At 45.4% G+C, this 23,011-nt stretch overlaps 1 protein-coding gene and 1 long non-coding RNA gene across 3 annotated transcripts; both read left to right on the forward strand.

Annotated features, from left to right (window-relative positions):
• The first annotated feature begins 15 nt into the window (after window positions 1-15).
• LOC117442602 (uncharacterized) lies at window positions 16-3,054 on the forward strand. The gene is made up of 2 exons (XR_004551535.2): window positions 16-2,314; window positions 2,373-3,054. It is a non-coding gene; the product is annotated as an uncharacterized lncRNA (long non-coding RNA).
• Window positions 3,055-4,974: 1,920 nt separating this feature from the next.
• Window positions 4,975-22,095, forward strand: LOC117442594 (tropomyosin alpha-4 chain-like). 2 transcript variants are annotated; one of them, XM_034078566.2, is made up of 9 exons: window positions 4,975-5,264; window positions 7,079-7,228; window positions 10,811-10,944; window positions 11,587-11,704; window positions 18,324-18,394; window positions 19,794-19,869; window positions 19,948-20,010; window positions 21,021-21,090; window positions 21,369-22,095. In XM_034078566.2, exons 2-9 carry the CDS (start codon window positions 7,091-7,093, stop codon window positions 21,449-21,451), a joined length of 753 nt encoding a protein of 250 aa, XP_033934457.1. In that variant the 5' UTR covers window positions 4,975-5,264; window positions 7,079-7,090; the 3' UTR covers window positions 21,452-22,095. The 2 variants fall into 2 exon arrangements, with proteins under 2 accessions (XP_033934457.1, XP_033934456.1); XM_034078565.2 differs by having other exon boundaries at window positions 4,977-5,264; window positions 7,076-7,228.
• The last annotated feature ends 916 nt before the right edge of the window (window positions 22,096-23,011 follow it).

Genomic DNA, 23,011 nt, shown 5'->3' on the forward strand with positions numbered 1-23,011 from the left:
GGAAGTATCCAGCTGGAGCCCCGCCCACATTGCTGGAGGGGGCGGGGTTTACATTGTGAGACCACCACACTACATTACCCAAATGCCTTTGGATGTCAGCATCTCCAGTGTTGACGTTATAAGGTGCTGTAAACAAAGCGTGTAAATGTATTTATATTAAAGTAGTTTAACGTCATTCTGGGACCAAAAACATTTTGTACCTGTAGAAATGTTTACAAAGGTTTACAGAAATAAACTGAGGGCTAGCAGCTAATGCTAACCTGCAGAGCTAACAGCAGCTGGATCCAGCACCATCCGTCCCCCAATGCTCCGTGGAGAACGGCTCCACCCTCAACCAAGATCACGTGATCATCGAGGACCATAAGCCCCGCCTACCACCATAAGCCCCGCCTCCCGTCATAAGCCCGCCTCTCCTTGGAGTATATAACTCAATGACTGAATAACTCAATGACTGAATGACTCAATGACTGAATAACTCAATGACTCAATGACTGCATGACTCAATGTCTGAATGACTCAATGACTCAATGTCTGAATGACTCAATGACTCAATGACTGAATGACTCAATGACTCAATGTCTGAATGACTCAATGACTCAATGTCTGAATGACTCAATGACTCAATGTCTGAATGACTCAATGACTGAATGAGTCATGACTGAATGACTCAATGACTCAATGACTCATTGTCTGAATGACTCAATGACTGAATGACTCAATGTCTGAATGACTCAATGACTGCATGACTCAATGACTGAATGACTCAATGACTCATTGTCTGAATGACTCAATGACTGAATGTCTGAATGACTCAATGACTGAATAATTCAATGTCTGAATGACTCAATGACTCAATGACTTATTGTCTGAATGAATCAATGACTGAATGACTCAATGTCTGAATGACTCAATGACTGCATGACTCAATGTCTGGATGACTCAATTATTGAATGAGTCATGACTGAATGAGTCAATGACTCAATGACTGCATGACTGAATGACTCAATGTCTGAATGACTCAATGACTGCATGACTTCAATGTCTGGATGACTCAATTACTGAATGACTCAATGACTGCATGAATCAATGACTCAATGACTGAATGACTCAATGTCTGGATGACTCAATGACTGAATGTCTGGATGACTCAATGACTGCATGACTCAATGACTGAATGACTCAATACTGAATGACTCAATGACTGAATGTCTGGATGACTCAATGTCTGGATGACTCAATGTCTGGATGACTCAATGTCTGAATGACTCAATGTCTGAATGACTCAATGACTGAATGACTGAATGACTCAATGTCTGAATGACTCAATGTCTGAATGACTCAATGACTGAATGACTCAATGTCTGAATGACTGAATGACTGAATGACTCAATGTCTGAATGACTGAATGACTCAATGTCTGAATGACTCAATGTCTGAATGACTCAATGACTGAATGACTCAATGTCTGGATGACTCAATGACTGAATGATTCAATGTCTGAATGACTGAATGACTCAATGTCTGAATGACTCAATGTCTGAATGACTCAATGTCTGGATGACTCAATGACTGAATGATTCAATGTCTGAATGACTGAATGACTCAATGACTGAATGACTCAATGTCTGGATGACTCAATGACTGAATGACTGAATGATTCAATGTCTGAATGACTCAATGACTGAATGACTCAATGACTGAATGACTCAATGACTGAATAACTCAATGACTGCATGACTGAATGACTCAATGTCTGGATGACTCAATGACTCAATGTCTGGATGACTCAATGTCTGGATGACTCAATGACTGAATGACTCAATGACTGAATGACTCAATGACTGAATGAGTCATGACTGAATGACTCAATGTCTGAATGACTCAATGACTGAATGACTCAATGAGTGAATGACTGAATGACTCAATGACTGAATGACTCGATGACTGAATGACTCAATGACTGAATGAATGATTGACTAAATGACTGAATGACTCAATGACTCAATGACTGAATGACTGAATGACTCAATGACTCAATGACTGAATGACTCAATGACTGAATGACTCAATGACTCAATGAATGAATGACTCAATGACTGAATGAATGATTCCAACAACCAGTCGTCTCAGTTCCTCATCGCCGACATGGATCAGTAATGTAAAACCGTGAGATATTAAAACCTTAGTGTAAATAAATTATTCTCTGTGGATCCAGCCCTAGTTTAAAAGGGGGGGGGGGGTTAGCATGTTAGCATGTTAGCGTGTAAACCTGGTGTTTTTATTGATCGGGTCTGACCAGGTTTCTATTGATCAGGTCTGACCAGGTTCTTTTGATCAGGTTTGACCAGGTCTGACCATGTTCTATTGATCAGGTCTGACCAGGTTTCTATTGAACAGGTTTGACCCGGTCTGACCAGGTTTCTATTGATCAGGTCTGACCAGGTTTCTATTGAACTGGTTTGACCAGGTTTCTATTGATCAGGTCTGACCAGGTTCTATTGATCAGGTCTGACCAGGTTTCTATTGAACAGGTTTGACCAGGTCTGACCAGGTTTCTATTGATCAGGTCTGACCAGGTTTCTATTGAACAGGTTTGACAAGGTCTGACCAGGTTTCTATTGATCAGGTCTGACCAGGTTTCTATTGAATAGGTTTGACAAGGTCTGACCAGGTTTCTATTGATCAGGTCTGACCATGTTTCTATTGATCAGGTCTGACCAGGTTTCTATTGAACAGGTTTGACCAGGTCTGACCAGGTTTCTATTGATCAGGTCTGATCAGGTTTCTATTGATCAGGTCTGACCAGATGAGACATGGAGGCTGTTTATTCTCATGAAGTTATTATGCTGAAATATTTAATGTCCATTAGATCATGGAAATGTACAGAATGAAAAATGAAGGTTAAACCTGAATCCTTGGTTTATATGTTTGTGTCCAAAGTCTTTTTTATTTGAGTGCTTTTACTCTTTTATAATGCGTTTACAGAGCTGGAGTGTGTACTGTATAAACTGTAAAGTTGTGATTTATTCTCTGTTATAAATCAGCTGGATCAAACTATGATGTCTTTATTTCCCCGTACACTTTCACTAAATAATATATTCTTAAAATTCACATGTTTTTCTTACTTTGGATAATGTATGTATTTTGATTTTATGACATTTTAAAATCTTTAATTGAGTTCAGAAAAAGGATTTAACACTAGTACACAAATAGTCATAATTACATTAAAATAGCCGATGTGCTTTTTATATTTATTGAAGGGTATTTTTAGCAACGTCTGAAAGCTTTATTTATTTCACAGGATGATAAGGGTCATTTTATAGTTTCAGTTCTATATCTCTAAAAGAAACACGTTTCCTGACCTCATCACAACGCACAGAGTAACCGGCCCATATCTGCTCTCTGCAGCTCTGTGGGGGGTCTAACCCGGGCGTAGTGATACGTGCAGCAACCACACAATGGGTAGGGTTTATCATTTACTCAAAAGTCTGTCCGAGTATCAAGTCAGAGGTGGACAGAAATCATTACAGAGCAATTAGACTCACTCATCACCGCAGAATCAGGAGAACCAATGAAACGAGGAGAGATTAGTTATGTCTCACCGATTGGATAAGAGTTCAGGGAGAAGATATCAAGAGAGAGTTACTAATAATCCCTCACTCTATTTAGTTACTCCTGCTGAAAGTAACTAGTTACTCTGCTAGTTACTTTAGAGAAAGGTGATCCCTCTCTGCTCTGAGTTCCTCCTGCTGAAAGTAACTAGTTACTCTGCTAGTTACTTTCGAGAAAGGTGATCCCTCTCTGCGCTGAGTTCCTCCTGCTGAAAGTAACTAGTTACTCTGCTAGTTACTTTAGAGAAAGGTGATCCCTCTCTGCTCTGAGTTCCTCCTGCTGAAAGTAACTAGTTACTCTGCTAGTTACTTTAGAGAAAGGTGATCCCTCACTGCGCTGAGTTCCTCCTGCTGAAAGTAACTAGTTACTCTGCTAGTTACTTTAGAGAAAGGTGATCCCTCTCTGCGCTGAGTTCCTCCTGCTGAAAGTAACTAGTTACTCTGCTAGTTACTCTAGAGAAAGGTGATCCCTCTCTGCGCTGAGTTCCTCCTGCTGAAAGTAACTAGTTACTCTGCTAGTTACTTTAGAGAAAGGTGATCCCTCTCTGCTCTGAGTTCCTCCTGCTGAAAGTAACTAGTTACTCTGCTAGTTACTTTAGAGAAAGGTGATCCCTCTCTGCTCTGAGTTCCTCCTGCTGAAAGTAACTAGTTACTCTGTTAGTTACTTTAGAGAAAGGTGATCCCTCACTGCTCTGAGTTCCTCCTGCTGAAAAGTAACTAGTTACTCTGCTAGTTACTTAGAGAAAGGTGATCCCTCACCTGCTCTGAGTTCCTCCTGCTGAAAGTAACTAGTTACTCTGCTAGTTACTTAGGATGTGAGGTCTAGGCATCCTGCTGAACAGGCTCTGATAGGACGTAGAAGAAGAAGAAGAAGAAGAAGAAGAAGAAGAAGAAGAAGAAGAAGAAGAAGAAGAAGAAGAAGAAGAAGAAGAAGAAGAAGAAGAAGAAGAAGAAGGGTCCAGGGAGGGAATATATATATATATTTCCTTTATTTAACCAGGTAAAAAACTCATTGAGATTAAAATCTCTTTTCCAAGAGTGACCTGGCCAAGAAGGGCAGTATGTACAAAGTTACAACATATAAAACACAGACATGAAAGGCAGACAAATACAGCTGTAAAACACAAATAAAATGGCACATTAGCCAGTCAATATGCGAAGTAAAACAAACTGGAGGTCATTCCAGATGAAGGGTTCTGGCCGCGCGCACAGCAGAGCCGCGTATGGACCCCTGCACGCTCCTCCAATGCAACAGATCATAGGAAATGAGATCAACAACGGCAGGTGCAAAGGGCTTGATTTCATATCGCTTTTATTTGATTTTGAATGTGAGGAAATATCAGTCGTGATGTGACACACTCCATCTCAGTAGGGGGCAGCATGCACCCTACTCCTACCAATATAAGAAGAAAAAGAAGAAGAATAAGTCATACATCAGAAGAAGACGAAGGAGAAGGAGACGTGTTCTGGAGCTGTTTGAGGAGAGGGACCAGAACCAGAACCAGAACCAGAACAGAACCAGAACCAGGAGTACCACACACCCAGAGCTGTCTCACCCTCACCCTGTTTGTAGAGCTGCTGCTAACGGCTAGCTGCTGCTAACGGCTAGCTGCTGTCAGGAGGATCAGCTGTTTCTCCTTCAGACTCAGACAGGTGAGTCTCTCAGGTACACTCAGAAAGTGTAACTGTGTGATACACTGCTACACACTGCTACACACAGCTACACACTGCTCCCTCACTCTGTCTGCTGATGCTAACAGGCTGAACCGGGGCGGTGTCCACTGTTAGCATCAGGAGCTAACCGGATAATGACAACAACACTGAGGAAAAATAAACACAGCAGTAAAGTAACGAAGTACATGTACTTTTGTAGTACATGTACTTAAAGACAATACTAAAGTAGCCTACATGTAAAGCACATTTAGTACATACATATATTACGTTTTATTGACTAAATCTAGGTTATGTAATTCTATTTGTTTAAAAAGGGTAGCAGTGGTTTCTTAAACATAATAATTATATTTGTATTCCCATTTAAACGTTTTTGAGACGTTAAACTTGAGAGTTTATTTCTGTCGCTGGCCTCCTTATAACAACAACAACAAAAACAACAATACTATTTCAGTTCATTTTAATAATTTAACTGATCACGTAATTCAATTTGATTAATGACACCACAAACATACACTGAACAAAAATATAAATGCAACACTTTTGTTTTTGTTCCCATTTGTCATGAGATGAACTCAAAGATCTGAAACATTTTCTATTTGCCATTATTATATTGATGATGCACGGGAGGGCTACTCCCCATACGCTATGCTTCATCCCTCCCGCTTCTACTAATTTTGTTCATTTGTGTGTATGAATTATACGTTTTTGTTTTTGTATGATTTTAGCAGAATAAATAAAATAAAAAATATATATACACAAAACAACCATTTCGCTCAAATATTGTTCACAAATTTGAAAGAAATGTGTGATAGTGAGCACTTCTCCTTTGCCGAGATAGAACGAGTGGACCAACATTCCACAGGCCACAATCACCAACCTGATCAACTCTATGCCACGGAGATGTGTTGCACTGCGTGAGGCAAATGGTGGTCACACCAGATACTGACTGGTTTCCAGACCCCCCCAGACCCCCCAATAAAGCAAAACTGCACGTTTCAGAGTGGCCTTTTATTGTGGCCAGCCTAAGGCACACCTGTGCAATAACCATGCTGTCTAATCAGCATCTTGATATGCCACACCTGGGAGGTGGGATGGATTGTCTCGGCAAAGGAGAAGTGCTCACTGTCACAGATTGTTTCAGATTTGTGAACAATATTTGAGAGAAATGGTTATTTTGTGTTTTTAGAAAATGTTTTAGATCTTTGAGTTCATCTCATGAAAGATGGGAGCAAAAACAAAAGTGTTGCGTTTATATTTTTGTTCAGTGTATATAGAGATAAGATAAGAAGTACTTTATTGATCTCAATGTGGGAAATGATTGCGTTGCACCACACAAATTAAAATAAATAAAGGTATATATGACAGATGGAATATTAAATATAGAACCGATGATATGAATGTAAAATGTACAGTGTGGTTTTATTCCAAGCTGGGGGGCAGAGAGTCTGCTGAACAGAGTCATTGCAGCAGGGCAGAAATGACTTCCTGTATCGATGTGTATTGTATGTATTGGGGCGGTGGTGGCGAAGTCGATAGGGACTTGGCTTGGCAATTGGAAGGTCACCAGTTCAAGTCCCGGCAAGACCAAGTGCTACCGAGGTGTCCCTGAGCAAGGCACCGTTCCCTACACTGCTCCCCGGGCGCTGTTCAAAATGGCTGCCCACTGCTCCTAACACTAGGATGGGTCAAATGCAGAGAAACAATTTCCCCACGGGGATTAATAAAGTATATCAAAATATATACATATTTGTGTGTGTATATTGTCATGGTGGTGTTCACTGCTCCCGCAGTAGAAGAAGAAGAAGATGACGAGTGGAGGACTGAACAGCATCGAGGCCGTGAAGAAGAAGATCAAAGTCCTGCAGGAGCAGGCAGAGGAGGCGGACGATCGAGCAGCTAAACTACAGAAAGAGGGGGAGAGAGAGAGGAGGAGCAGGGAGGAGGTACACACACACACACACACACACACACACACACCAGGGTTGCCCCTAGGATTTTTTCTTACCGGACAAATGTGAAACTTAGCGGTCATGTTTCAATAATAATAATGGTGCAGCAGAGTTCCGTCAGCAGCTCATCAGCGACTCTGAGCGGCTGATGTTTGAAACTCAGACAGAAGGGTTCCAGATGAACTGTCAGGGTCCAGGTCTGACAGAAGGGTTCCAGATGAACTGTCAGGGTCCAGGTCTGACAGAAGGGTTCCAGATGAACTGTCAGGGCCCAGGTCTGACAGAAGGGTTCCAGATGAACTGTCAGGGCCCAGGTCAGACAGAAGGGTTCCAGATGAACTGTCAGGGCCCCAGGTCTGACAGAAGGGTTCCAGATGAACTGTCAGGGTCCCAGGTCTGACAGAAGGGTTCCAGATGAACTGTCGGGCCCAGGTCTGACAGAAGGGTTCCAGATGAACTGTCAGGGGCCCAGGTCTGACAGAAGGGTTCCAGATGAACTGTCAGGGGCCCAGGTCTGACAGAAGGGTTCCAGATGAACTGTCAGGGCCCAGGTCTGACAGAAGGGTTCCAGATGAACTGTCAGGGGCCCAGGTCTGACAGAAGGGTTCCAGATGAACTGTCAGGGGCCCAGGTCTGACAGAAGGGTTCCAGATGAACTGTCAGGGCCCAGGTCTGACAGAAGGGTTCCAGATGAACTGTCGGGCCCAGGTCTGACAGAAGGGTTCCAGATGAACTGTCAGGGGCCCAGGTCTGACAGAAGGGTTCCAGATGAACTGTCAGGGCCCAGGTCTGACAGAAGGGTTCCAGATGAACTGTCAGGGCCCAGGTCTGACAGAAGGGTTCCAGATGAACTGTCAGGGCCCAGGTCTGACAGAAGGGTTCCAGATGAACTGTCAGGGCCCAGGTCTGACAGAAGGGTTCCAGATGAACTGTCAGGGGCCCAGGTCTGACAGAAGGGTTCCAGATGAACTGTCAGGGTCCCAGGTCTGACAGAAGGGTTCCAGATGAACTGTCAGGGCCCAGGTCTGACAGAAGGGTTCCAGATGAACTGTCAGGGTCCAGGTCTGACAGAAGGGTTCCAGATGAACTGTCAGGGCCCAGGTCTGACAGAAGGGTTCCAGATGAACTGTCAGGGCCCAGGTCTGACAGAAGGGTTCCAGATGAACTGTCAGGGTCCAGGTCTGACAGAAGGGTTCCAGATGAACTGTCAGGGCCCAGGTCTGACAGAAGGGTTCCAGATGAACTGTCAGGGCCCAGGTCTGACAGAAGGGTTCCAGATGAACTGTCAGGGCCCAGGTCTGACAGAAGGGTTCCAGATGAACTGTCAGGGGCCCAGGTCTGACAGAAGGGTTCCAGATGAACTGTCAGGGCCCAGGTCTGACAGAAGGGTTCCAGATGAACTGTCAGGGCCCAGGTCTGACAGAAGGGTTCCAGATGAACTGTCAGGGCCCAGGTCTGACAGAAGGGTTCCAGATGAACTGTCGGGGCCCAGGTCTGACAGAAGGGTTCCAGATGAACTGTCAGGGCCCAGGTCTGACAGAAGGGTTCCAGATGAACTGTCCGGGGCCCAGGTCTGACAGAAGGGTTCCAGATGAACTGTCCGGGCCCAGGTCTGACAGAAGGGTTCCAGATGAACTGTCAGGGCCCAGGTCTGACAGAAGGGTTCCAGATGAACTGTCAGGGCCCAGGTCTGACAGAAGGGTTCCAGATGAACTGTCAGGGCCCAGGTCTGACAGAAGGGTTCCAGATGAACTGTCAGGGGCCCAGGTCTGACAGAAGGGTTCCAGATGAACTGTCAGGGCCCAGGTCTGACAGAAGGGTTCCAGATGAAGCTGTCAGGGCCAGGTCTGACAGGATGGGTTCCAGATGAACTGTCAGGGCCCAGGTCTGACAGAAGGGTTCCAGATGAACTGTCGGGGCCCAGGTCTGACAGAAGGGTTCCAGATGAACTGTCGGGGCCCAGGTCTGACAGAAGGGTTCCAGATGAACTGTCAGGGCCCAGGTCTGACAGAAGGGTTCCAGATGAACTGTCAGGGCCCAGGTCTGACAGAAGGGTTCCAGATGAACTGTCAGGGCCCAGGTCTGACAGAAGGGTTCCAGATGAACTGTCAGGGCCCAGGTCTGACAGAAGGGTTCCAGATGAACTGTCCGGGCCCAGGTCTGACAGAAGGGTTCCAGATGAACTGTCAGGGCCCAGGTCTGACAGAAGGGTTCCAGATGAACTGTCCGGGCCCAGGTCTGACAGAAGGGTTCCAGATGAACTGTCAGGGCCCAGGTCTGACAGAAGGGTTCCAGATGAACTGTCAGGGCCCAGGTCTGACAGAAGGGTTCCAGATGAACTGTCAGGGCCCAGGTCTGACAGAAGGGTTCCAGATGAACTGTCAGGGCCCAGGTCTGACAGAAGGGTTCCAGATGAACTGTCGGGGCCCAGGTCTGACAGAAGGGTTCCAGATGAACTGTCGGGGCCCAGGTCTGACTTAACAGTTTCAGACGATTATAGAACAATATATGTATCTCTCTCTCCTCTCTTCTTCTGTGTTTCTCTCTCTGTATCTCTCTCTCCTCTCTTCTTCTGTGTTTCTCTCTCTGTATCTCTCTCTCCTCTCTTCTTCTGTGTTTCTCTCTCTATCTCTCTCTCCTCTCTTCTTCTGTGTTTCTCTCTCTGTATCTCTCTCTCTCCTCTCTTCTTCTGTGTTTCTCTCTCTCGCCTCTCTTCTTCTGTGTTTCTCTCCCTGTATCTCTCTCTCCTCTCTTCTTCTGTGTTTCTCTCTCTCCTCTCTTCTTCTGTGTTTCTCTCTCTGTATCTCTCTCTCCTCTCTTCTTCTGTGTTTCTCTCTCTGTATCTCTCTCTCCTCTCTTCTTCTGTGTTTCTCTCTCTCTATCTCTCTCTCCTCTCTTCTTCTGTGTTTCTCTATCTCTCTCGCCTCTCTTCTTCTGTGTTTCTCTCCTTGTATTGCTCACTCCTCTCTTCTTCTGTGTTTCTCTCTCTCCTCTCTTCTTCTGTGTTTCTCTCTCTGTTTCTCTCTCTCCTCTCTTCTTCTGTGTTTCTCTCTCTGTATCTCTCTCTCCTCTCTTCTTCTGTGTTTCTCTCTCTGTATTGCTCACTCCTCTCTTCTTCTGTGTTTCTCTCCCTGTATCTCTCTCTCCTCTCTTCTTCTGTGTTTCTCTCCCTGTTATTGCTCACTCCTCTCTTTCGCCCCCTGTCGGCGGCGGTTAAAATAGAATCGCCCCGTCAAAATTGAAATCCCCTATTAATGTATAGATTATAGACCGCGGTCCGCCTGTTGCCGACCCCTGGTCTAAAGGTTCTGGTTGTCTTTAACGACTGATTCTAGATTGTGTAGTTTGTTGAAGAGATCATTCTGGGCTGAATTCAGTGTCAGGCACTGTTCAGGGTTTCAAAGTGTGTTTTCCAAAAGTCCCCATTTTGAATAGCCAGTTCTTCCTTGTGTGGTTTGCTGAAAGAGGGCCATTTGTTCCAGGGTGCAGCTCCCAACACACACACACACTCACACTCACACTCACACTCTCACACACTAAAGTCGAGCAGCTCAGGTAACGTATGTGTGTGTGTAGTTCCAGGAGGAGGTGTCCTCCCTCAGCAGGAAGCTGGTTCTGGGAGAGGAGGACCTGGAGAGAGTTCAGGAGAGACTGGAGACGACTCTGAGGAAACTTGAGGAGACGGAGAAGACCGCTGACGAGAGCGAGAGGTGAGACACCTGTCTGTCTCTCTGTACCTGTCTGTCTCTCTGTAGCTGTCTGTCTCTCTCACCTGTCTGTCCCTCACCTATCTGTCTCTCTGTACCTGTCTGTCTCTCACCTGTCTCTCTCTCTGTACCTGTCTGTCCCTCACATGTCTGTCTCTCTGTATCTGTCTGTCTCTCTCTCTCTGTACCTGTCTGTCTCTCACCTGTCTCTCTCTCTCTGTACCTGTCCGTCTCTCACCTGTCTCTCTCTCACCTGTCTCTCTCTGTACCTGTCCGTCTCTCACCTGTCCGTCTCTCACCTGTCCCTCACCTGTCTGTCTCTCTGTACCTGTCTGTCTCTCACCTGTCCCTCACCTGTCTGTCTCTCTGTACCTGTCTGTCTCTCACCTGTCCCTCACCTGTCTCTCTCTCTGTACCTGTCTGTCCCTCACATATCTGTCTCTCTGTACCTGTCTGTCTCTCTCTCTGTACCTGTCTGTCTCTCACCTGTCTCTCTCTCTGTACCTGTCCGTCTCTCACCTGTCTCTCTCTCACCTGTCTGTCTCTGAACCTGTCCGTCTCTCACCTGTCCGTCTCTCTGTACCTGTCTGTCTCTCACCTGTCCCTCACCTGTCTGTCTCTCTATACCTGTCTGTCTCTCTTCAGAGGGATGAAGGTGATAGAGAACCGGGCTCTGAAGGATGAGGAGAAGATGGAGTTTCTGGAGGTTCAGCTGAGAGAAGCTAAACAGATCGCTGAGGAGGCGGACCGCAAGTACGAGGAGGTACTAATACACACACATACTAATGCACACCAGAAATACAAGTACGAGGAGGTACTAATACACACCAGAAATACAAGTACGAGGAGGTACTAATACACACCAGAAATACAAGTACGAGGAGGTACTAATACACACCAGAAATACAAGTACGAGGAAGTACTAATACACACATATATATATATATATATACAAGTACGAGGAGGTACTAATACACACATACTAATTTACATTACATCACATTTAGCTGAGGCTTTTATCCAGAGCGACTCACAATAAGTGCGTTCCACCAGGAAGACACAGCCTTGAAGAAAACAGAATCATAAAGTACATCAGGTTTCATAGAGCCAAATATTTCAAGTGCTGCTCAGCTGGCTTTAGAGGAGCCAGTCCTTTGTTAGTATATAAGTGCTTTGTTAGTAGTTCTATCCTCGAGGTGGAGTCGAGAGAGATGAGTTTCAGTCTGGAAGGTGTGTGAGCTTTCTGCTGTCCTGATGTCAATGGGAGCTCGTTCCACCATCTTGGAGCCAGGACAGCAAACCCACGTGTTCCTGCTGATGGAACTTGGGTCCCCCTCGCAGCGAGGGTGCAGCGAGTCGTCTGGCTGATGCAGAGCGGAGTGCACGTGCTGGGGTGCACGGTTTAACCATGTCCTGGATGTAGGAAGGGCCAGATCCATTCGCAGCATGGTACGCAAGCACCAGGGTCTTGAAGTGGATTCTAGCAGTTACCGGAAGCCAGTGGAGGGAGCGGAGGAGCGGCGTGGTGTGGGAACATTCAGGAAGGTTGAAGACCAGACGAGCCGCTGCATTCTGGGTGAGAGAGGTCGGATGGCACATGCAGGCAGACCAGCCAGGAGGGGGTGCAGTAGTCTAGTGAGGTGACGAGAGCCTGGACCAGAACCTGCGTGGCTCTCTGGGTCAGCTGGGGACGCGTCCTCCTGATGGTGGAGAGCGTGTATCTGCAGCAGCGGGTTGGAGCAGCGATGTTTGCAGTGAAGGACAGGTTGTTATCTAGGATCACACCCAAGCGGCAAACTCTGGGCCACTTCCGGGGTGCGAATCAGGAAGTGCCTCAAACTGCAGTTCATCTAGTGGCCAGTAGGAGCAGTCTGCAGAAGGGAGACATTTCCATAGACCCCAATGTTAAAATGCCCAAATTTACAGTAGAAATAAACATGTTTACATCGTGGTTTCAAAACATTTTATTCTCAGTATAGTTAGATTCCCCCTTCCTGTCTATGGATCCTGGAGTGAATTTTTTCTCAACTCATCTGTTTAATTAATATTCAGTCTTAAAGTTATGCATAAATTAGGGCGTGGTCACTTTGAGTGACAGGTACGAACCTCACTGTCGGCTAACAGCAATTTGTCAGCTCTGTAGGCTTTGCTAGTTGTATTTACCGAACCTGACCCAACGGACGTGTCCGTGGATTCCGTTAAGTATAAGACAATTAAAATGTCTTGTGCGGTTGATTGTACTAACCGACATTCCAAGAAGTCTCTTTTGCACTTTTTTCGGTGAGTATAATTGTAATATTTTATATATATATATGTAACACTCCTATGTACTAGGTTGCTTTCAATGAGGAGTAGAAGATTATATAAATAGAAAAAACTATTTCAAATTAATATAGCCGACATTTTATTAAACATTCATACAACACTTTCACAAACCCCTCATCCACCCCAGTGAAACCCAATCTGTCTGCTATCATGGACACAACAACAATAATCGAACCCGGGTAGTCTGTAGTTTCTCTCTCTCTCTCTCTGGTAATCCAATGACCATCAGTCCTTTTTTCTGGTGAGTAGAATCCTTTTTCTGGTGAGTAGAATCCTTTAGAATCCTTTTTCTGGTGAGTAGAATCCTTTAGAATCCTTTTTCTGGTGAGTAGAATCCTTTAGAATCCTTTTTCTGGTGAGTAGAATCCTTTAGAATCCTTTTTCTGGTGAGTAGAATCCTTTAGAATCCTTTTTCTGGTGAGTAGAATCCTTTTTCTGGTGAGTAGAATCCTTTAGAATCCTTTTTCTGGTGAGTAGAATCCTTTAGAATCCTTTTTCTGGTGAGTAGAATCCTTTAGAATCCTTTTTCTGGTGAGTAGAATCCTTTTAGAATCCTTTTTCTGGTGAGTAGAATCCTTTAGAATCCTTTTTCTGGTGAGTATAGTCCTTTAGAATCCTTTTTCTGGTGAGTATAGTCCTTTTTCTGGTGAGTATAGTCCTTTAAAATCCTTTTTCTGGTGAGTAGAATCCTTTAGAATCATTTTTCTGGTGAGTAGAATCCTTTAGAATCATTTTTCTGGTGAGTAGAATCCTTTAGAATCCTTTTTCTGGTGAGTAGAATCCTTTAGAATCCTTTTTCTGGTGAGTAGAATCCTTTAGAATCCTTTTTCTGGTGAGTAGAATCCTTTTTCTGGTGAGTAGAATCCTTTAGAATCCTTTTTCTGGTGAGTAGAATCCTTTAGAATCCTTTTTCTGGTGAGTAGAATCCTTTAGAATCCTTTTTCTGGTGAGTAGAATCCTTTTTCTGGTGAGTAGAATCCTTTAGAATCCTTTTTCTGGTGAGTAGAATCCTTTAGAATCCTTTTTCTGGTGAGTATAGTCCTTTAAAATCCTTTTTCTGGTGAGGAAAAGACAAAAACTGCAGCTCCAAAAACTTCCGTCAGTTCTGCTAGTTCCTGGTTCCCCGCAGCATCAAAAAAGCACATCATCAAACAATTTGAACACTGCCCACACTCTTACACACTCAGCTGCCACTCTTTGAGCCTCATTAACAACCACACCTGGCCTGCTCTTCCTCTCCTCCCTCATATGCAGACTCTGCTGCCCCAGCACTGCCCAAGTGGGAGCTGCTGTTTATTACAGGGTCTAAAACTCACTGCATTATTTGAGTGGGTTACATATATATATGTCCAACCCGTTAGCATTGATTAGCAGCTGTATTTGTCTATCTTGGCTCGTTAAACAGCGAATTAGCCGCGGTCGGTAGAGCTATGGCTCCGGCAGTCGGTAGAGCTATGGCTTCGGTGGCCGTTATAGCTCCGGCAGTCGGTAGGTCTACTGACTGCCGGAGCCATAGCTCTACCAACCGCGGCTAATTCGCTGTTTAACAAGCTAAGCTAAAACATGCACCTGCTAATCATGCTAACGGGTTGGACAGAGCTCCGGCCGGGAGAGCTATAGGTCTTCGGAGCTATAACTGCGGCGGGCTGTTCGCAGGGAGGTAATGTGGTAGTGGCAGCCAAAGGAATTATGTACGCCACAATTGTTCTTATATGTTTGTGTACCAATTAGATGTTATTTACGGGTGCAAACCATATACTGTATAACCTGTTCATATGTTAAGTAGGGGATAGTGTGCAGCAAGTCATTATTGAAGAAAGCCCGACACTGGCTTCAGAATATGCCTGGAACGAGTAGCAGTGACTGCAAGCTGGGTTGTTAGCTTAATACTGGGAGCATATTAGCTTAGCTTCTTGCCTGAGCTAGGTCTGGAATTTCATGTCCGTTGTCAGCAAGTCCTGCCCTGTCCTGCCTCAGCTCCGCCTCTTTGCCCTTATTTGGAGCAGGCTGGAGTTAAAATCGGCGTCACTGTCGAGCTGTTAGTGGCCGACTCCGCCTACTAAGGGCTTCTCGGCAACTCTGCAGAATCCTATGGGTGACGTCACGGACCCTACATCCATTTATATATACAGTCTATGGTCACACCCAGATTCCTTGCAGTCTGAGTCGGGGAAACAACAGAGGTGCCGATGTTGATTGTTAGGTCAAGAGAGGGACAATCTTTTCCCGGAAGGAAAAGCACTTCAGTCTTGTCAAGGTTGAGCTTGAGGGGATGTCAGCTAGACGAGCAGAGATGCGTGCGACGACCTGGGTCTCTGAGCGGGGGAAGGACAGGATTCGTTGGGTGTCGTCAGCGTAGCAGTGGTATGAAAAACCATGCGGGCTAATGACAGATCCGAGCGAGTTTGTGTACAGGGAGAAGAGGAGGGGACCAAGAACAGAGCCCTGAGGGACCCCTGTAGTTAATTGACAAGGGTCGGACTCGGACCCTCTCCAAGTGACCCTGTAGGTGCGGTCTTTGAGGTATGAGGTGAGGAGGGAAAGTGCAGAGCCTGAAACTCCAAGTTCTTGGAGAGCGAAGGAGGATCTGATGGTTCACCGTGTCGAATGCAGCAGACAGGTCCAACAGGATGAGGACAGAGGAGAGGGAGGCTGCTTTAGCCGTGTGCAGTTCCTCAGAGACGGCAAGGAGGGCAGTTTCTGTGGAGTGACCTGCCTTGAAACCAGACTGGTGCGGATCCAGAAGGTTGTTCTGATGGAGAGAGCAGGAGAGGTGTCTAAAGACAGGAACGGGAGGAGAGAGACAGGCCTGTAGTTTATAACATCAGACGATACAGGAGGTACTAATACACACATACTAATACACACATATATACAAGTACCAGGAGGTACTAATGCACACATACTAATACACACATATATACAAGTACCAGGAGGTACTAATGCACACATACTAATACACACATATATACAAGTACCAGGAGGTACTAATACACACATACTAATACACACATATATATATATACAAGTACCAGGAGGTACTAATACACACATACTAATACACACACCAGATATACAAGTACCAGGAGGTACTAATACACATATACTAATACACACCATATATACAAGTACAAGAAGGTACTAATACACACATACTAATACACACCAGATATACAAGTACAAGAAGGTACTAATACACACATACTAATACACACCATATATACAAGTACAAGAAGGTACTAATACACACACTGTAGTGTGTGACATTGGGTGTGTCTCACTGTCGAGTAAAGCTGCTCCAGAGCCACTATTTCAAGCATGCTACGTCATCGAGTGCCGCCGAAGGACTGTTCCAATGTCCATCATACTTGGAATTCTACCGAGCCCGGCGTACTTCGTTTGGAGAAATTTCGAGGCTGCACATGTGTAGACTCTGCGGTCTTAAAATTCCCACAATGCTTTGCGCACGGACCATTTTCCCCAAATCTGTGGCGGAAGATGTAAGAGGGGCCTCTCAGGTGACGCACACCTGCACACTTGCTCGCCTGTTCCACTCTTCGTTTCCGAATACCAGGAAGGATTCTTGCCTCGCTTCTGAAGCAAGACGCTCGGAAGACATGTGCTACCAAGCAAGCGTACTCCACATTGAGAAACTCCCATTGTGTTTGATTGACAGGTGTATACTGTAGTGTGTGTGACGTTGTGTTTGATTGACAGGTGTATACTGTAGTGTGTGACGTTGTGTTTGATTGACAGGTGTATACTGTAGTGTGTGACGTTGTTTGATTGACAGGTGTATACTGTAGTGTGTGACGTTGTGTTTGATTGACAGGTGTATACGGTAGTGTGTGTGACGTTGTGTTTGATTGACAGGTGTATACTGTAGTGTGTGACGTTGTTTGATTGACAGGTGTATACTGTAGTGTGTGACGTTGTGTTTGATTGACAGGTGTATACTGTAGTGTGTGACGTTGTGTTTGATTGACAGGTGTATACTGTAGTGTGTGACGTTGTGTTTGATTGATAGGTGTATACTGTAGTGTGTGACGTTGTGTTTGATTGACAGGTGTATACTGTAGTGTGTGACGTTGTGTTTGATTGACAGGTGTATACTGTAGTGTGTGACGTTGTGTTTGATTGACAGGTGTATACTGTAGTGTGTGTGACGTTGTGTTTGATTGACAGGTGTATACTGTAGTGTGTGACGTTGTGTTTGATTGACAGGTGTATACTGTAGTGTGTGACGTTGTGTTTGATTGACAGGTGTATACTGTAGTGTGTGACGTTGTGTTTGATTGACAGGTGTATACTGTAGTGTGTGACGTTGTGTTTGATTGACAGGTGTATACTGTAGTGTGTGACGTTGTGTTTGATTGACAGGTGTATACTGTAGTGTGTGTGACGTTGTGTTTGATTGACAGGTGTATACTGTAGTGTGTGACGTTGTGTTTGATTGACAGGTGTATACTGTAGTGTGTGACGTTGTGTTTGATTGACAGGTGTATACTGTAGTGTGTGTGACGTTGTGTTTGATTGACAGGTGTATACTGTAGTGTGTGTGACGTTGTGTTTGATTGACAGGTGTATACTGTAGTGTGTGACGTTGTGTTTGATTGACAGGTGTATACTGTAGTGTGTGTGATGTTGTGTTTGATTGACAGGTGTATACTGTAGTGTGTGACGTTGTGTTTGATTGACAGGTGTATACTGTAGTGTGTGACGTTGTGTTTGATTGACAGGTGTATACTGTAGTGTGTGTGATGTTGTGTTTGATTGACAGGTGTATACTGTAGTGTGTGACGTTGTGTTTGATTGACAGGTGTATACTGTAGTGTGTGTGACGTTGTGTTTGATTGACAGGTGTATACTGTAGTGTGTGACGTTGTGTTTGATTAACAGGTGTATACTGTAGTGTGTGTGACGTTGTGTTTGATTGACAGGTGTATACTGTAGTGTGTGACGTTGTGTTTGATTGACAGGTGTATACTGTAGTGTGTGCCGTTGTGTTTGATTGACAGGTGTATACTGTAGTGTGTGCCGTTGTGTTTGATTGACAGGTGTTCCGTAAACTGGGGATGGTGGAAGGAGATCTGGAGCGAGCTGAGTACCGAGCTGAGCAGGGAGAGAGGTAAAAGTACACAATATATATATACACACACATATATATATATATACACCTGTGTGTTTGTGTGTATATATATATATATATATATATATATACACACACAGTGGGGCAAAAAAGTATTTAGTCAGCCACCAGTTGTGCAAGTTCTCCCACTTAAAAAGACGAGAGAGGCCTGTAATGTTCATCCATGTACACTTCAACTCTGAGACAGGATGGGGGAAAAGAATCCAGGAAGTCACTTTGTAGGATTTGTAATGAATGAATTGGTAAAATAAGTATTTGGTCTCCTCCAAACAAACAAGATGTCTGGCTCTCACAGACCTGTACCTTCTCCTCTCAGAGCCTCCTCTGTCCTCCACTCGTTAACTGTACTAATGGCACCTGTTTGAACTCGTTATCAGTAGAAAAGACACCTGTCCACGACCTCAAACAGTCACACTCCAAACTCCACTATGGCCGAGACCAGAGAGCTGTCAAAGGACACCAGAAACAACACGGTAGACCTGCACCAGGCTGGGAAGACTGCATCTGCAATAGGTAAGCAGCTCGGTGTGAAGAAATCAACTGTGGGAGCAATTATTAGAAAATGGAAGACATTCAAGACCCCTGATAATCTCCCTCGATCTGGGGCTCCACGCAAGATCTCACCCCGTGGGGTCAAAGTGATCACAAGACCGGTGAGCAGAGATCCAGAACCACACGGGGGACCGAGTCCATGACCTGCAGAGAGCTGGGACCAAAGTAACAAAGGCTACCATCAGTAACACACTACGCCGCCAGGGACTCAAACCCTGCAGTGCCAGACGTGTCCCCTGCTTCAGCCAGTACATGTCCAGGCCCGTCTGAAGTCTGCTAGAGCATTTAGAGGATCCAGAAGAGGATTGGGAGAAGGTCAGATGAAACCACAATAGAACCTTTTGGTAAAAACTCAACGAGACGTGTTTGGAGGAGAAAGAATGCTGAGTCCAAAGAACACCTGCTGTGAAACATGGGGGTGGGACCATCATGCTGTGGGGCTTTCTGCAAAGGGACCAGGACGACTGATTCGTGTGAAGGAAAGGATGAATGGGGCCATGGATCGAGAGATTGAGTGACAACCTCCTTCCATCAGCAAGGGCATTGAAGATGAAACGTGGCTTCTGATTTCCTGGATTCTTTCCCCGTCCTGTCTCTCATAGTTGAAGTGAACCTAGGATGAAAATTACAGGCCTCATCTTTTTAAGTGGGAGAACTTGCACAATTGGTGGCTGACTAAATACTTTTTTGCCCCACTATATATATAATTATATGTGTGTGTATATATATATATATATATATATATATACATAATTATATGTGTGTGTATATATTTATGTGTGTGTGTGTGTGTATATATTTATGTGCATGTGTGTGTGCCCTGCAGTAAGAGTCGGCACCTGGAGGAGGAGCTGAAGACCGTCTGCAGCTCCTCAAAGTCTCTGGAGGCCCAGGCTGAGAAGGTAGAGTCTGAACTGTCCTCTGATTGGCTAAAGCCAAACGGGTATGAACTGTCTTCTGATTGGCTCTCTCTCCTTCAGTATTCTCTGAAGGAGGACCGGTACGAGGAGGAGATCAGAAACCTGAGCAACAAACTCAAGGAGGTGAGACCTCGGCTGCGTCTCAGGTCGGTTATTTTCATTTCCTCGCTCCTCGGTCTCACCGGAAGTTGATTTGTCTGCGCCATCTTGAGTAGCGTCCCATGGCGCTTATTTCTGCCGGAGGACCGAGGAGCTATAATCGAGGAACCACCAGACCATCCTCCGATGAAATCCTCAGACACTCGCCCCGCCCCCTTACTGTGTATCGCTCACTGATTGGACGAGGCAGTGCATGATCTCATGCTTCTTGCCATGAGAGCAGTTTCCCAGCGGAGTGAAGAAAACACATGAACCTCACGGGACTCGCTCCTCAGTTCATACCGTGTTCTGTTTCAATTAAAGTTTCATTTAGTTTCAAACATGAGATTTATCTGAACAACAACGAGGACACAATCATTTTATTCATTTGAAACATTTTCATGATCGCTTTTTTCGTTTATACATTTTAAGAATGGCGTTTATCTTTTTTGAGAATGAGTTCTTATTTTATTTATTTGGGTCTACAACAGACGATACAAATGTTAGTGTCAGTAAATGTGTGCTAACAGAGGGGGTGTTTGTGGAAACAACGGGGACAGAGCTGCTGTCAGACGATCAGCTGTGCGGCGTCATCACAAACGGACGTCGCTTCACGTGACGCTCCGGAGGAAAGTCGTCCCATTGCTCTTAGAACTCATTTCCTGCTTCTCGTGGTTTCCTTGCGTCTCTCCTTGCTTCCCTGGTGGGAGGGACGCAAGTGAGGGATGCAAGGAATCCATTTAACCAAAGTGAGACGCAGCCCTCAACACACTTCCTTCTCACCTGACTTCCTGTTCACCTGACCTCCTGTTTACCTGACTTCCTGTTCACCTGACTTCCTGTTTACCTGACTTCCTGTTTACCTGACTTCCTGTTTACCTGACTTCCTGTTTACCTGACTTCCTGTTTACCTTTGACCTCCTGTTTACCTGACTTCCTGTTTACCTTTGACCTCCTGTTCACCTGACTTCCTGTTTACCTTTGACCTCCTGCAGGCAGAGAGCAGAGCGGAGGCTGGAGAGCGAACGGTTTCCAGACTGGAACGAACCATCGACAGCCAGGAGGGTGAGACAGTTTCTCCTGGGTCGTGTGTGTGTGTGTGTGTGTGTGTGTGTGTGTGTGTGTGTGTGTGTGTGTGTGTGTGTGTGTGTGTGTGTGTGTGTGTGTGTGTGTGGTGTGTGTGTGTGTGTGTGTGTGTGTGTGTGTGTGTGTGTGTGTGTGTGTGTGTGTGTGTGTGTGTGTGTGTGTGTGTGTGTGTGTGTGTGTGTGTGTGTGTCACACTCACTCACACTGGTGTGAGAGTGTGTTATGTATTAATACTGGTGTGTGTGGTTTTGTTTCAGGCTCTTTGACTGCAGCCAGGAACGCCAACATGGAGCTGCAGGCGACACTGGACCAGACCATGGAGGAGCTCAACTCATGCTGAACCCTAACCCCCCCCCCTCGTAATGATGCCTGCTTCCTCACATTCCTGAAGCCCCCCTCCCCTCGTAATGATTCATGCTTGCTCACATTCCTGAAGCCCCCCCCCTCGTAATGATTCCTGCTTCCTCACATTCCTGAAGCCCCCCCTCCCCTCGTAATGATTCCTGCTTCCTCACATTCCTGAAGCCCCCCCTCCCCTCGTAATGATTCCTGCTTCCTTACATTCCTGAAGCCCCCCCTCCCCACGTAATGATTCCTGCTTCCTCACATTCCTGAAGCCCCCCCCCCCCTCTCGTAATGATTCCTGCTTCCTCACATTCCTGAAGCCCCCCCCCCCACTAACAGAGCCCCCCCCAGACGAGGAGGAGCTTTGTGTCTATAAGGGAGTTGATTAACAGTGACCTCGTTAAGAATGAATTAATTGTTATTTTATTTTGCCACACTAACGAATGAATGCTTGTTGTTTGAGCTGCCTTCCTGTCAGCCGATGGTTTATTATTTTGTGTCAGGTAGCCAATCACTGCCATGATCGGTAGTCCGGGGGCCAATCAGAGACCTGATGAACAAAGGGCAGGAAGTGATGTCACAGCTCATTGTAATAAATCACGACAGGATTTTCTAAAATAAAAGCACTGGTCTGTCAAAGAGCCTCGATTTTATTACGTCTTTGTTACACCATCAGGAAGGTTCCCTACAGAACCCATAAACATCTGTTACACCATCAGGAAGGTTCCCTACAGAACCCATAAACATCTGTCACACCATCAGGAAGGTTCCCTACAGAACCCATACACATCTGTTACACCATCAGGAAGGTTCCCTACAGACCCCATAAACATCTGTTACACCATCAGGAAGGTTCCCTACAGACCCCATAAACATCTGTTACACCATCAGGAAGGTTCCCTACAGACCCCATAAACATCTGTTACACCATCAGGAAGGTTCCCTACAGACCCCATAAACATCTGTTACACCATCAGGAAGGTTCCCTACAGACCCCATAAACATCTGTCACACCATCAGGAAGGTTCCCTACAGACCCCATAAACATCTGTTACACCATCAGGAAGGTTCCCTACAGAACCCATAAACATCTGTTACACCATCAGGAAGGTTCCCTACAGAACCCATAAACATCTGTCACACCATCAGGAAGGTTCCCTACAGAACCCATAAACATCTGTCACACCATCAGGAAGGTTCCCTACAGACCCCATAAACATCTGTTACACCATCAGGAAGGTTCCCTACAGAACCCATAAACATCTGTCACACCATCAGGAAGGTTCCCTACAGACCCCATAAACATCTGTTACACCATCAGGAAGGTTCCCTACAGAACCCATAAACATCTGTCACACCATCAGGAAGGTTCCCTACAGAACCCATAAACATCTGTCACACCATCAGGAAGGTTCCCTACAGAACCCATAAACATCTGTTACACCATCAGGAAGGTTCCCTACAGAACCCATAAACATCTGTTACACCATCAGGAAGGTTCCCTACAGAACCCATAAACATCTGTTACACCATCAGGAAGGTTCCCTACAGAACC

Source organism: Pseudochaenichthys georgianus, unplaced genomic scaffold (genome assembly GCF_902827115.2).
Source record: "Pseudochaenichthys georgianus unplaced genomic scaffold, fPseGeo1.2 scaffold_445_arrow_ctg1, whole genome shotgun sequence".
Lineage (NCBI taxonomy): Eukaryota > Metazoa > Chordata > Actinopteri > Perciformes > Channichthyidae > Pseudochaenichthys > Pseudochaenichthys georgianus.